General features: G+C 34.6%; 4 protein-coding genes across 5 annotated transcripts in view; 3 read left to right on the forward strand and 1 right to left on the reverse strand.

Moving 5' to 3' along the window:
- Positions 1–1561, forward strand: part of LOC144437523 (HEAT repeat-containing protein 3-like) — a 17471-nt gene extending 15910 nt beyond the window's left edge. Inside the window, exon 16 of the mRNA XM_078126465.1 lies at positions 1–1561. This exon is cut by the window's left edge and continues 896 nt beyond it. The gene's annotated coding sequence lies outside the window, so the exon portion shown is untranslated.
- LOC144438298 (epithelial splicing regulatory protein 1-like) overlaps positions 1–15904 on the forward strand; it is a 143871-nt gene that overhangs the window by 60480 nt on the left and 67487 nt on the right. The window lies entirely within an intron of this gene.
- On the reverse strand, positions 1255–10195 carry LOC144437524 (dysbindin-A-like). 2 transcript variants are annotated; one of them, XM_078126467.1, is made up of 10 exons: positions 10056–10195; positions 8427–8495; positions 7909–7962; positions 7467–7527; positions 6851–6983; positions 6286–6418; positions 5924–5946; positions 5148–5288; positions 4539–4700; positions 1255–3916 (listed from the first exon to the last, which is right to left on the reverse strand). In XM_078126467.1, the coding sequence occupies exons 1-10, from the start codon at positions 10109–10111 to the stop codon at positions 3750–3752; spliced, it is 999 nt and encodes a 332-aa protein (XP_077982593.1). In that variant the 5' UTR covers positions 10112–10195; the 3' UTR covers positions 1255–3749. The 2 variants fall into 2 exon arrangements, with proteins under 2 accessions (XP_077982593.1, XP_077982592.1); XM_078126466.1 differs by having other exon boundaries at positions 1255–3946.
- LOC144437434 (peptidase M20 domain-containing protein 2-like) lies at positions 11246–13664 on the forward strand. Its single transcript, XM_078126375.1, has 3 exons — positions 11246–11632; positions 12240–12531; positions 13075–13664. Exons 1-3 carry the CDS (start codon positions 11246–11248, stop codon positions 13662–13664), a joined length of 1269 nt encoding a protein of 422 aa, XP_077982501.1.

Here is a 15904-nt window from a genome sequence, read left to right on the forward strand (position 1 = left end):
TATTTTGTTTGTGTAATTCATGACAAGAAATGCTGTGTGGAGATGTAAACTACACTGTGCAGCCTAATTGAAATTATATAGTCACTCTGGTTTGGTAGTAATACTGGTATAGGATTTTATTTAAAAGTAATGGTTTTTTAAATCCCCAACGAACACTGCCCGGATTCCGTGGGTTCCGTAGGTGTGTGCGTGCATTCACCGTCATGTCTCTGGCATCTACCAACTGATTTCAACCAAACCTGGCAAAAAGGTAACATACTATGTGAGACATATGGATGTCACTTTGTTTTATGACTAAATCAAATATGGCTGAATGGCGGCCATATTTGTTATTAAATTTCACAATATGCGTAACTTTGGAGGTATAAGTAGTGACTCCATTCAAGTGCCTAAACCCATATTGTCAAATATGAGCGTTCTTTTAAGACCCTGACCTTTGACCTTGACAAACATTTTCAAGGTTAAATGACAAACATTTTTCTTTCAATGTTAACTCAAGTAGTTGAATAAACAATCTAAGACTCCATTTACATGTGTATACCCCAAAGGTCAGCTTTCTTTTTATATCGTGTGACCTTTGATCGCCATATTCAAGGTCAAATAGCAAATTGGTCAATAAATCATGAAGTTTTGTGTCTAGAGACACCATTCAAATTTGCACAATAACTTTGCCATGAAACACACAAGTTGGAGTGTATGTCTTTGATTGAAGGCTTGTGATAAAATACAATAGAAAATATCAACACCACTGTAGTCCAAAATGGCAGGTACTAAGGCTAAGCTGACATACGTGTATTTGTTATTGTGATGCATATATTATAATTATTATTGATAAATAATCTAGAAATTGTCACTATATTGTGTATACTTCCGGATTTTCAATTATTAGTGTCAGTCTATTTTCAGTCAACCTTCAATATTTTATTGTTATTTTTTAGAATGGTGTAGAGATAGGTAACTTTTAATTCTAATAAAAAAAATGATCAAAAATGGAAATACAAAGTATACAAATAATTACTGCATTACCAGGGCAGTTCCTTTATTATGTCTTATGAATATTCATTTGTTGTGTTGTAGAGTACACCTGTTATTTCAAACAACGGAGTGAAATTAATTTTTAATAATTTTATCACCCACATTTTTTCTCAACATTATTTTAATTTCTCATTTGAGGTATGTATATATTGGCCCATTCCGCAGAATGACGGACGCCCAGAAGAGTAGAGTAGAGTATATACTTCCAAAATATCACTGATATCACTTATTTTATACCTATAGAGGGCGCCCTTCTGTGTCAACCATAGATGATCTTTAGCACATGCATGAAAGTTTACATTTATCTGTAGACAGCAACACTAGATACTTAAGTACTGCAAGTTTTTATGTTTTATTATAACATAATTATGTCATCAGACAAATATTCCAATACAGGGCTGGAGGCTTAATGGCTAAAGTTAGCCAAACAGCTACACATTTCCTATTGATTGCGTTGATCTAGCCACCTCTGAAATTTGGTAGTCTAGATACAATGGTTAATAGTCCTATCTTGAGGAAAATACTTGTAGCATATATAGATTACTAATAATTTGGCAAGGTATGCAAAGCTAGAAAGTAATGGTAATCCAGATTCCACATATTACCAATTCTTGTAATTTGTAGCTGGTAGCCTTCTTTGGTTACCACTGATGGTGTAATGATTTAAAAGATGGGAGATTTACAGACATAACAGTATGTTAATATCACCCGTTTCCAGTAATGTTCTCTGTTTTCAGTTCACTGTTACTAATTTCAGAAAGTGACGATAGCTCCCTGGGATTACCAACGATACAATTTAATTTTGGGCCCCGGGGTATAAATAATATATACAAAATATCGGGTCAAATATGTCATAATATTTAGTAAATTATGCCGCCATTTTGTGAAGAGGTCAGATTTCTCAAAACAATTTGTAGAATTAATGTATTGAATATCTTGTTTTTATGTTTTTAAATGATTACAATGTATCACTCTCTAGTTGCCTCAGATTTATGACATGTGATAAAGACCGTCTTTTTTGAATATTTTAATTTTGATTCATCACAGAATATTTCATTTTCATTTAGAATGTATTTTCATTAATTTTGTTTGTCTCTTTTTGACCCAGAAGAATTTTTAAAAATGTAGGCTTTGAATGTAGGAATTTATAGGTTTGAGTTCGATAGGTTAATCTCATGAAAATACGATAAGATGCCAGTATTTCTAGTTGAAAGTACACCATCTTGTACAGTGTGTTATTTTGAAACACCAGACACTAGTTTAAGAAAGTAGATAAAGCTATATCACAAACATTGAAACAAACCATGACAGCTGAAATATTAATGTACTCAAATGTATGCATTGTTGATAATGTCAGACAAATTTGACCTTTGACCCTCACTTTCCCGCCAAAACTGTATGCATCAAAATTCCTGTCTTTGTATAACTTTTCTACTTTATTTTGATTTGAAATCAAAAGTTTCAATCTATAACACACAGAATAATGTGATAAAACATTTAACACACGTTTCTTTCTGATCAAATATCTGGTTCTACACAAGAGTTAACTTTGTATTCATAACACATTCTTGAGTGATGACTACAACAATTTTGTTGATTTACAAATTTCAAACTAAATATATTGTGTTGTTCATAAACATATGATACCGGAAATGAAATAAAATAATATTTTGCCTATGTAATAACTGGTGGCTTATTTCTGGAGAGATATGATTTATGATATGAATTGGTTTTAGTATATTTGTTGTTGTACTAATATGTAATAAAACAGTCAGATAATACTCAGGATGATTCTTAGCAGACAAATATTCCAAAACTTTTGACATAGAGCTAAGTAACAAATTGATGATTGACATCATACCATTGAATTAAGTATAAAAGTACTGTACATAAATTCCTTCATTTATTACCTTCAACTTTGCAACCCAATTTACAATTCAAAACCCTAAAATTTACACTTTTATGTCTATATTAAGGAATTCAAATAATCTAAAGCATTTATCTCTTAATTTTCAACAATTTGAAAGGTATTTGAATAATCTATATGAGAATAATTGTATGCTGCTTGGCTGAAATTGGTTCGTGTATGTGTATCCATATTTGGTATGGCCTTGCTGAAGTCAAATGTGTGAATCCATATTTGGTATCAGCCATGCTGAAGTCAAATGTGTGTATCTATCCATATTTGGTATCAGCCATGCTGAAGTCAAATGTGTGTATCCATATTTGGTATGGCCTTGCTGAAGTCAAATGTGTGTATCCATATTTGGTATGGCCTTGCTGAAGTCAAATGTGTGTATCCATATTTGGTATGGCCTTGCTGAAGTCACATCATTACACAGTCATATTTGGTACCAGCACACTGTTGAAGTCAAATGTACAGTAACCATATTTAGCCTTGGCCTTCCTGACAACAAACGTGTTGGTATTTGCCTTGTTTGAGTCATGTGTATAAGAACCATACTTGGGATCTGCTTGGCTGATGATATATACACAAATATATTTGGTACTAGCACTGCTGAAGTCAGCTGATGAGTGTAACAATGTAATATGGTATTGTTTTTCTGGTCAGTTTATGAATATAACCATATTTGATATCTAGTCAGCTGCTGTGTTCTTTTTCAAAAACTGTTCCCTTTTTATACTAAATTCCTTTCTTCTAAAAACCATGAAATGAAGAATAAAACTGGGTATTTGTGAATATTTGTATAAATCTAACTTGAACCAGTACATTCTATCTGGGGTTGTATATCTTTTTTAGAGTCAGCATCACTGAATTCACTCCCAGATTGTGGTGGACTTTCAGTTGCTTCAATAAATGTGTCGTCATCCAATTCCACTTTGTCTTGTTGTATTTCTACAGTGTCTATCCCGTCATCCTCTGTTGTAACTCCACCACTAGGGCCTTCACCTGTAGAAGAAAAAAATAACATCCCATAATATGAACCAGCCCTGGCTAAAACTACAGCCAATATTATGACTGATTGTCAGAAAAATTACTTTTAATGACTGGTTGCTAGCCAACCTATATTGTCCTCCAGTGACAGCATTACATACATGTACATGTCAAACAATTTCATATATGCTGAAGCAACTGATGTGTCACTGGACGGGATAAGTCAAGTTGGTCGTAAATCTGTGATAAGATCTTGGAGTAACAGGTAATTCATTCTGTGGGACGTGTTGGCAGAGATGACTGATGGCAGTCAGAAGTAAACAAATTCCAAAGTTTAAGAAAAAATAGTTGACTTTGATTGATGTGACCACACTGATTGGTATCGAATGAATAACTAATCTCCATGAATATGTAACAAGAATGTCAAGTTGACTGACAGGGGGCGCACTTCTATCCTAATTACCAATCCAAAATTACACTATTATACAATTTCATATAAAACATTTTTGTATTTAGATGTAAGTGAAAATATCATCTTATTCATCATCCATACAATACTCAAAGGCTTTTTTAAGGATCAAATCTGAGTAGCAATATTGTGACATACCTGTATCTTTGTCTGGAGGTGATTTCTGATCTGTACCATTTGATGATGAAGCTGTATTTTCTGGTCCAAGGAAAGCATCTAACTCGTCTTTATCCATAACATCGCCCAGATCTACTTCCTCCACTGATGTGACGGAAGACTTAGCACTCCTGTGAATAGGACCTACCGAACAAATTTACATGTATCATGTATCTCTATGACCCTATGCACAGTTATTTTCCCTTTCATTCACTAAAAGAATCCATTCAAATTATGGGAAAATCAGGAATTTTTAAATCAATGTAATGTTTATAAGAATGCTTTCAAGTACAGTTTAGTATTGTCATACGACAAGTCTACATCATTGAATTGTATACAATAACAGATGAAGAAGGCTTAGCGAAATAGATCAAATATATAATCTGAAAATTGTTTTTAAACCAATTTTACACAATTGCAAATATGAATAGCATTTAAGAAAGCTTTTGACGAGAAAATCTAGCCTTGTCCCTCTTGCTGCCACTAGAGGGTGTAGTTGCAGATACAAGGTAAATCACTTACTCTCCGACTTTGGGACTGCTACAAAACACAGTTAGTATTGAGTATATATATTTGAAAGTTGAAACTTACGATTCATCTGACCACTTTCTTTATAATGTAGCATATCTTCATTGAAGACATCTTGGAATGTCTTTTGTCGTTCTTTCATCTTCACTTGTTCATTCTGTTCATACTCTCTAACTTTCTGATTGTATTCTGCCTGTAACTGAGCTGTAAACAACAACAACAACAATAAAACAATATTACTGAGCCGTCAACAACAATAAAAAGAATCATGTGTTAAAAATTTTGATCAGAGAAAATTGAAATTACTTAAATTTCATCAATTTGTTTTTTAACCCAAAAAGCCTAAATCCAAACTGAGCTCTTGCTGCAGAGCAATTTGATAATCAATATATCCACATAATAATGATTTCCTGAATGTAAGTCTCTGTTTTTTTTTTCATATGGGTGCCAAAATTAGTTGCCTTGCCCGCTGTCAAATAAGAATTCAAAAGTTGCTAGCAAAATGAAATAACAACCATTTTTTAAATTTTGTCTGTAATTTGGAAGAAATTAGAAAAAAATTGTGACATGGACAAGACAGAGGACACACATTATACAGTCCAGAATAAATTTTGCTGTACTATCCTTCCTACAAACTAAATCATGCAATTTCCTGTCTCAATTCAAATGTTATTGAAATTTGACTTTGTGGCTTTATTTTTTTTTCAAAATGTAAACTTTGTTTCGCTCTCAAATTGACATTCAGACACTTTTCAAACTGTATTTAGGAATGACTTGGATGGTTAAAGTATTTATTATCATTTTAATAATTTGACCAATTTTTCATAAAAGATACATACCTCTTAATACTTCTTCCTCTTGTCTGAAATGAAAAAAAAATGAAAAAAAATGTGTAATAACCGATGTGTATCATATAGTTTTTGACAATAAAAAGTCTGCAATTTTGAAAAATGATTTGTGCAGAAGAGTTCTTTGCACAGAAGCCGGCTACAGTGTAAGGATCATACACCAAATACAGTCTGTAAAATACCAATCCACTGTATTGGTAAGTCTAACACCCCCCCCCCCCCCCCCCCCCCCCCATGAAAATTAAACTTATGATCTCTTCTCATCACTTGAACAAGATTAAATCCACGAATATTAGAATAAAAATGAAAAAAGTACCTCAAAAGTGTAAATAAAATGCAGACTTTTCACCAACCTTTTGATTTCTCTGTATGCTAACATCTGATTAGTATGACCTTGTTTGTTTCTTTCATATTCCTCTTCATCACATAAATCTTCAAAGTAAGTTAACATTCCTTCTATTTCTTCAAAACTACCTTCCAGAGCTCCTACAGATATAGAAGATATTACAAAAATAAAGTGTCTTGTGTTATTAGGGTAGATATACTAATTTTCATCCTACTTATCATACAATACAGAAGATGGTATAAAGATATACTGACTTTTGGTGGGGTAGATATACAAACTTATCACCCTACACAGCAGAATATTATAATGTCTTGTGTCAGGGTAGATATACAAACTTATCACCTGAATACACCAATACAGAAGATAGTACAAAGAAATAATGCCTTGTGTTAGGGTAGATCATAGTGGAGGGTATATGGGTAGATAAACTGATATCATCCTACACAGTTGAAAATTATACCAATACCGAAGCTGGTATAAAGACGTCCTTTTGCAAAAAATTTCTACTGTGCATGGTAATACATAAACTTATAATATTTTCTGCTAGTTTTGGTAAATCGGTGTTAACTTACCAAGAAGTACTGTAGTTGATTGTATATCTTCTGCTAATTTTGGTAAACCATCTAACTGGGAGTGGAACTGTAATATTGCATCAGTTTGTTTTTCACATTGTACCATGACTCGATGAACTTCTCCATCAACCTCCTGAAACACACATACAACATCATAATGGCTGATTAGGTACACAAATACACTGTAGTGTTACTATGACAACTTGCTAATTATGCTTGGAAATCAAATGTTCCCCAATAAAACTTTATAGAAGTTGAACCACATTTCTCAGAGACTGATTGTGATGACAACAGATAGTCAATTATTTGATTGCTATGACAACACAGGTGATGATTTGATTGCTATAACAACACAAAGTTGATGAATAGATTGCTATGAAAACAGTTAATAACTGCTATGACAACACAGAGTTGATGATTTGATTGCTGAGACAACACAGTTGATGATTTGATTGCTATGACAACACAGAGTTGATGATTTGATTGCTATGACAACACACAGTTGATGATTAGATTGCTATGACAACACACAGTTGATGATTAGATTGCTATGGCAACAGATAGTTGATGATTTGGTTTCTATGACAACAGACAGTTGATGATTTGGTCTACTTACTATTGCTTTCTTAGCACTATCATCAATATCTTTATGAAGTGCAATCCATGTCTGTTGGTATCTGAAAATGTCAAATAATTTGTCTGAATCAATACTTTACACACAGTCAGTGCATTCAAAGGAAAAAATAAAGTCATATATGCAAATGATGCAATAAATATGCATATGATCCATATGTAATTATCATAAATATGCAAATTATCACATGAGTCACTGCGTGACACAATTATCAACAATATTTCAGGAATATGATGACATGTAGATAAGACTCCTCAAACTGGGTTAACTGAAATTATGTAAACTAAAATTAGGTAATAACCTACTACAAGTCTTAGAAATGCTTCATGTTTTGATTCACATTGAATAGTGACTAAAAAATGTAAGTCTTAATATAAACATTCAACATAAACATTCCAAAAAGTCTTAATAAACATTGACTTACTTATTCAACAACTCTGCACCTGCATTCAATGGTGGTTTTGCGATGAATTCTGGGCTGAAAATGGAAAATACAAAATGTAAACATGTACAAAATCACAACACCATGATAATGTGTCCAATATAGTTTGCTGTATATTGTATATAGGCACAAAGGAGCCTCTCTGTCTGTTTGTCTGTCTTTGTCTGTCTGTCTTTTTCTGTCTGTCTGTCTGTGTCTGTCTCTCTGCCTCTGTCGCTCTCTCTATCTCTCTCCCCCACCTCTCTCTCTCTCTCTCCCTCCCTCCCTCCCTCTCTCTCTCTCTCTCTCTCTCTCTCTCTCTCTCTCTCTCTCTCTCTCTCTCTCTCTCTCTCTCTCTCTCTCTCTCCCCCCCCCCCCCCCCGCCCTCCCTCTTCTTTATGTAGATGGAACATACAGTTTTCCATTGATTCTTATAATGCTTTGGCAGCAATATTAGTGATATGATATAGAGATGACCCAAAAAGAACTTAAAGAGTTAAGATACACGTTGTTATAATTACCTTGGTGTATCAGACTTACGACTGCTAGTCTTACCCACTTCTTTGGCTTTAGTGGTCAGATTCTTCAGGCTGTACAACCAAAAGTTATAGTCAGTAAAAAAGTTAAAAGTGTGAATGTTGAGTATCTAATCCTACTGAAGTTGGACTGGAGTCTATGGAATTAGAAGTTATATACATTGTACATGAACACCTCTATAATGAAAACTGCCTTTTATTTCAACATAGGTTACCCATGTTTCTATTTCAAATTCACTATCTTGTGACCCCAGTAGCTATAGGCCGATGTCTGTGATTGACAGGCTGATAGCCGTTATGGACATGGGATGACACTATGCACAAGCATACAAACACATACAGGCCTTTTTTTCAGACTTTTTTCTAGCAACCGATGGACCACTCTATCCCCTTGAGAATGTTGTTACATTGAGAAACGAATAAAAACGGGTTACTGTTTTACGAATAATTAGGTTAAATGAGATTAAATTTCTATATTGCTCCTTAGGTCTAAAATGTGTTTTCTTCGGGAAGGCAACTACCACACTACTGTGTGATGGCAGGACACATACATACCACAGTCACTTGTGGGCTAATATTCTATTCAAGGATGGTCATAATACAAAATAATGGCGTTATTTGGTATTTATGAATATTCAAAAAACACTGTCACCAATGTTTGTACTGACTGTTTGTTTTTCTGTGCAAACAGCGGTGATGGTATTTTTTGAATATTAGTAAATACCAAATATTAAACACCAGTAGTTTGTACCACAACCATCCTTGAATATTAAATATTATTAGCTTACAAGTGACTGTGATACATACATAGATATATGCAAATAATTACAATATTCCCCGATGTAAACTCAGTTAACTGTGTGTGTTCTTTGGTCGAAAGGTAATGTAAAATGTAGTGTTATCGGTGTAGTGTGGGTATACAGAGTTTCACAAGCCCCCCTTCCCTCCCACCATGTTCAAGTCAAGATGTATTTTCAGTATTTTAATTTACCAATATCATCAAAAGACTATGATAACAAGGAATTCCCTCAGATGAAAGAATTTCTCATTTATGTAATACTAAAGATGTAGGTGATGAAATCCATGCTGTAATGGATTGCAGCAATACATCTGTAATTGAAGCTAGAAACCAATTTCAGAGAACTATCGAAATTTATGATCAAAGTCTTTCAAAATTATCAAAAAAAGAATACTTCAAAAGAATAATCTCAAATGATGATTTCATCACTGATAGCTTTGGAAAATTCTCTAATTCATTATTATCTTTGTATTCAATACTGTAGTTTAGTGTTTTATATATATTTATAATTATCTATTATCTTTGTTTTTGTTGTTCTGTCTCTAGATAATATATTTCTTACATTAGTTCATGTCAATAAAATATAGTATTACTACACTGTATTTTAGTACATTTTGTATATGATTAAAATGACAACGATATGCATTGGCGATGTGTCAGCGGTTTCTAATAATTGGAAGGAAACATTTCATGATGTGTACCACTGTATGTAACATCTAATATATTGTATTTATCGTGTGTGTATTGGTGTTGTAGAATTCAATAATAAATCTAACATTAACAACATAACAAATCGTCAACCTGGTGTCACTTACCCTTCGGACAGATCATGCTGAACATGTTGAAGACGTTCTTTCCAATTATCAAACATTCTGATGTGCTATTAAACTGACGAAATATCTTTTATATAAATTAAATTATATCTTTTACGCACAGGGAACGTTTCAAATCATCACCACTTTCGCATATATCGAACCTGGTGGCGAGATGACCTTCAGCTGACTTCCCCTATTTTCACTTCCGCGATTGCTTTATTTCGTCGGTGGCGGCGCACTTACATGTACCGTGTTCCCAGGGTATCCAGTCAAAACGTCCCCGGGTCAAAACGTCCCCGGTTTCCATAAGTCAAAACGTCCCCGGGTCAAAACGTCCCCGTCTTTCCATTTTCCTCGACCCAAACTATTTGTGTGTGTGTGTGTGTGTGTGTGTGTGTGAGTGCGTGTGTGTGTGTGTGTGTTACATTATATCCTTATTTCTTACTATTTCTTACATCACAATACAGTATAATGTGACTGCGTACCCACCTCGGGTGCCCAAAATACGTTTATGCGATTATGCGTAATCATTGTCTTGGGCAACCATCACTTTATTTACGGGAAATCAGACAGATTTGAGGTCGTAAAAGTCCTCCAATTTTTATGAAAATGAGCATGTAAATCACGAACAGAAAATGGTTCGGAATATGGGCATCGATACTTGACCGTGTTTTTAGGGAAGGAACGGAAACTGTTACACAGTCAAGTCTCTTGGTTAAATTTTGGTCATACCCGAGGACGTTTTGACCCGGGGACGTTTTGGTCATACCCGGGGACGTTTTGACCCGGGGACGTTTTGACCCGGGGACGTTATGACTGGTAACCGTTCCCAGCTGCATCGATGCCTATCCGCTATACTATATACGTCCCTGTATTTGCACAGCCAATTTTGAATTATTATTCTATTCAAGGATGGTCATGATATATATAGTGGCATATCTATAATATTAGACATTTTTGAATACTATAATATACTATAATAAAGTGACTGTGGGTATTACCTACTTTATGCTTGTTTTTGTTTTTCTTCAGGTAATTTACAAAACTTCCCCCCCTCTTAATCACAGAATAGATACGAACTCCTGCGGGGATTGAATCTCCGTCATGTCTTTCTGGCGTGAAGCGCATACCCAAGAAAAACAAGTACAGGAACGATTGAAAGATAGTCGTTGAGGGCGATATCCAACAACATGGATTCAAGTATCGAACCGGTTTGTGCGGCAATCGACCAACAACAACAGAATCTTTACGACCTTAATCGCGAAATCTGGACCAACCCTGAATTAGGATTGAAAGAACACCATGCCCATCGTATTTTGACCAAATATCTCAAAGAACAAGGCTTCAATGTGGAAGAAAAATTTCTTCAGGAGACCGGGTTCCGAGCAACGTACACGTCGACAAGTAGTGGTGGTGGTGACGACTTTCAAGGTCCTCACGTCTGCATCTTATGTGAGTATGATGCCCTACCAGAACTTGGCCATGCGTCTGGACATAACTTGATTGCAGAAGCAGGAGTGGCTGCAGGCCTGGGTATCAAAACAGCTCTGGAGAGAATTGGTAAACAGGTCGGAAAGGTATGCATAACAAATACCAATATACTTTTACCTGTAGCCAAGAGTCAGTGATAGTACAGACAATAGGATCGATAGACTCATTTACATTCGCAAATGAAAAGAAAGTTTGTGAAATGAAAGTGTATTATTGTATTCATTTGGTAAACATTTAAAATCTGCTATTCCACCTGATTATTGTTGATGATAGCAATCTAGAGAATGCAGTTTTGTTGTAATATTATTAAGGAAATTGCTTATAAAGAGAGAGAAAAATAACATTCATAAATTTATGACAGTGTCTTTGTGACTTAATACTTAACATTTAACATTTATTTATTTTGTATAGCACCCTTTCTATTATAAAACAAATATTCAAAAGTGCTGAACAATAACAATTAAAAATACTTAACTTATTAACATGTGATTTGTATTACTTCCCTTTTATATTGTTGAAAAATCTGAAAACATAATAATAAAATGTACAGTACAGTACTGATTAAGATAAATTGACTTAGACCTTTGGATTAGTTTTTCATCTTTTAAGGTTTATTGTCAGTGTCTTGTGGCAGTTGTATTTCATTTGTTATTTTTAATGAAACAATTTTTTGGTGTTTTTTTTTATTATCAGGTAACAATTCTTGGTACCCCAGATCAAGAGGGTAACGGTTGTAAAGTTGAAGCAATCAGTCGACGTGTCTTTCAAGATGTTGACTTTGCTATGATGGTACAACCGTATAAATTAAACATTGTCAAACCCAAGATGCTGACCATAATGAGATTGATTCTGAAGTACTCTGGTAAAGCAGCACATGCCTGTGCCCAACCCTGGGAAGGTAGAAATGCTTTAGATGCTGCAGTGTTGTGTTATAATAATATATCGGCATTACGACAGCAGTTTAAGTCATCTATGAGGATACATGGTAAGTAAATATATATGTATACAGTGTTCTCTCCATTGTAGAGAAAGAACGGTGCTATAACACAGTCCTTGTCACCCAGACCATGATGTTTGCAGAGGTTTCTGCTGTGAAAAGTGTTCTATCGTCTTTGAGCTTCAGTAATCTTTGAATGACAATATATAGTACTTTCACGTGAAGAGAAATGGTTGATCCCAATGCCCATGTGTAGTTCCAAGCTATATTTTGGTTTGATCTGTTCTCTTGTCCCGATTCACTTCTCTTTCTCTCCCTTGTTGCTCACTAAAGCCATGGTAAAATGCAGCTGTCATCCAAGTCACTTGTGCATGTGTCAGCCTCTTGATTGTAAGCACCCCAAAACATATGCACTTTCACACCTGGAAACTGAAACAAATCAAAGTTGCTTTGCACAGAATATCAACATGTGTCATGATAAAATTCCCTTTGCTCCTCCAATTTATTCATTGAATAATGATTAGAGAATTTTAGATGTAATTTCCTTGAGTTCCTTACTTCGTATTCTAATGAACTGACTTTCTTGTTTAGGTATTATCACCAAAGGTGGAGTCAAACCTAACATCATACCTGATGAAGCAGAGATGAAGTTTTACTTGAGAGCCAATGACCACCAGGATATGATGATTCTCCAACAGAAAGCTGATGCAGCCTTCGTCGCAGCAGGCAAAGCCACAGGTTGCGAGTTAGAATGGCAGTTTTCAGAGACACCATACTCTAATCTATATAGCAACGATAATCTAGCGTCATTATACCAAAAACATGCCGAGAGTTTAGGAATGGTATTTGAAAATGATTTAGCTGAACTCTCCTTACCAGTGGGATCTACAGACATGGGGAATGTGTCCCACGTTGTAGCCAGCATTCTACCAACATTCACTATATGTCCTGGGTCTGGTAGTAATGGTCCACACTATGGTCAAGCCATTGTCAACCACACTGCTGAGTTCACAGAAGCTGCTGGTACCGAGTTTGCCCATCACTGTGCCATCAATGCTGGGAAAGCCATGGCACTCACAGCTGTAGAGGTCATGACCTCAGCTGACTTGCTCGGACAAGTGAAAGAAGAGTTTGAGGAAGAGGTACAAAGTACAGCTGCTGCCGTGACAACATGGCATTGATTATGGCAACTGGTATCGCACAGAATGGGTGAAAGCCCTACAAGAGAAAATCTGCCACTGAGAACTCATTCATGTTGTCAAAATGAAGATTATCTTCACATGTTCATGTAAGGACTTAAATATGATTAAAAAAGTACTATGTTTGGGGAAAAATTTAGATTTCTTGTTTTGAATTCAGTGTCACGGTTATTATATCAACCTAATTTATACATTTCCGTTCTCACAAGCCAAAGTATATTTTTCTGCTCACGTAATAACGAAAACCTCTTTGGGTGTGTCTTAGATATTGCTGTAAAGAGGCATGTGGTTCACAACAATGTACACTTCTTGTAAGCTTTGGTGCTATAGACATATTATTGACTTTCTTCAAACACCAGTGAATATTAAACATGACACTGGTAACAATACTAGTAAGTTAGTCTTTCAAATTCAAATGCCTGTGTTTATATTATAACACTTGGCAGACAGGACATACAAATACTATAATTTGGGCTATAAAACAAACTAATATGTGATGAAAAGTTACGATCTTACTCTAACATAAGATATTATGAATATTAGTAATATAGCTAACTTTTTGCCACAATAAAAATGAAATCCTCAACAGACATCCAGGTGCTATGTACAAATGTAGTCACCCATAACTGGTAACCGTTTTTGACAAATTTGGTGTGAGTACAGCAAGTGTTTTCAAAGGACAGAGGTTCTCCCTGTCTATGTAAATTGTTTGCAATAAATGAACACAAGATGAGGGGCAAGGTGAGACAACCTACATAGCTTATGAACTTAGTAGTTTGTGATCTCACAACTGACTTTCTGTTCATGCCTACTGTATACTAGTCAACCAACAAATGAGGCTGACACTCGACTGGCTAAAACCAATACAACTTTCTCAGGTGTTACATACTTTTATATTTTTGAGAAAAAATTTGGGTACCTGATAAATATGAAAAGACGTTATACATACATTTAATGACTGTCATGGACGAACAAACAAGGTTGATATAGTCCGCTGGTACTTACCAGTAAAATTTTCTCAGGTGTCACAAATTTTCATATCTTTTGTGGAAATATTTTGGAGTAGAAATTATGAATACTAGACTTAAAATATAAAATGACATGTATGTATCATATACACTCTGTATAAAGATATCTTTTTTTGATTATTTTCATTTTTAGAAACTTACCCCGTACTAACTTACAGGGTTGACTTACACAGGATTTACAATTTATTCATATGATAAAAAGTACTCTAAGGTCTCGTCATTGGATATTTTTTTGTATATTTCAATTTTTCAAACTGTTTAATTAATATGTACTTGACAGAATTAGGGATCTTAGTGCCCTTGATAGAATGCAATAAATGACGAACAGTGAAACCAGAGATAATAATGTTGTGTGTTTTTATTGAAATCTTTGGTAATGTGAAATATATTACACTACATTTCTAAGTTCTCTTAAAATGAAGTAACCTTTTGTTAGTTGATATTTTGTAATTTCATAAGAAAATTTTCATGAGTTTACTAACTTGAGCATATTTTCTTTTTCCTAATTAGCAAACTAACACAACCCTCCCTTGTCTGTTTATGGCGCTTACTGTATATTCTGTTCAATCTCTCTAAGCACCATAAACTAACTCAACCCTTTTGTGCCACTAAAGGGAAGTATACTTTGTGAATTCACTATGTTTGATAAACTTGGATGTTAAATAAGATAAAATGTGTTGTCTCGTTCACTTTCACTTAGCAGTACAGAGATGGCATCTATCAGAACCTAGGCTGAAGCGACATACTGGCCTTGCTTTACAACTTCTGTTAACAGTTGTTATTGTTATACAATTACAGTAACCATAGAAACAATGTATACCTCCCCTTTATGGTTTAACAAACAAAGCCATTAACAAAAGATCAGCTGTATGTTTTGATATGCCCCCTCCCCACCCCACAATTTGTTCAGTTGTAGTATGTTGTGATAGTAAAAAGATTTGGATGGCCTCATGTTCATCACTGTCATGTTATACACTAAACATTGCATTTTCTACCTCCTGCCCCACTCTCTGCCCCTCCCCCGTTTTGTTCAATTGCAATATGATGAAACAATGAAAAGACTATATTTAACAAACTCATGCAAAGATAAGAAAAAATACAACAGATTTAGACTGCATCTCTCTAATATAAATTTTATTTTCATTTTATTTACAAGCAAATTTACTGTAATATTTGATAATATTTATAACTTCT

The sequence above is a fragment of the Glandiceps talaboti genome, chromosome 7 (assembly GCF_964340395.1).
Source record: "Glandiceps talaboti chromosome 7, keGlaTala1.1, whole genome shotgun sequence".
NCBI lineage: Eukaryota > Metazoa > Hemichordata > Enteropneusta > Spengelidae > Glandiceps > Glandiceps talaboti.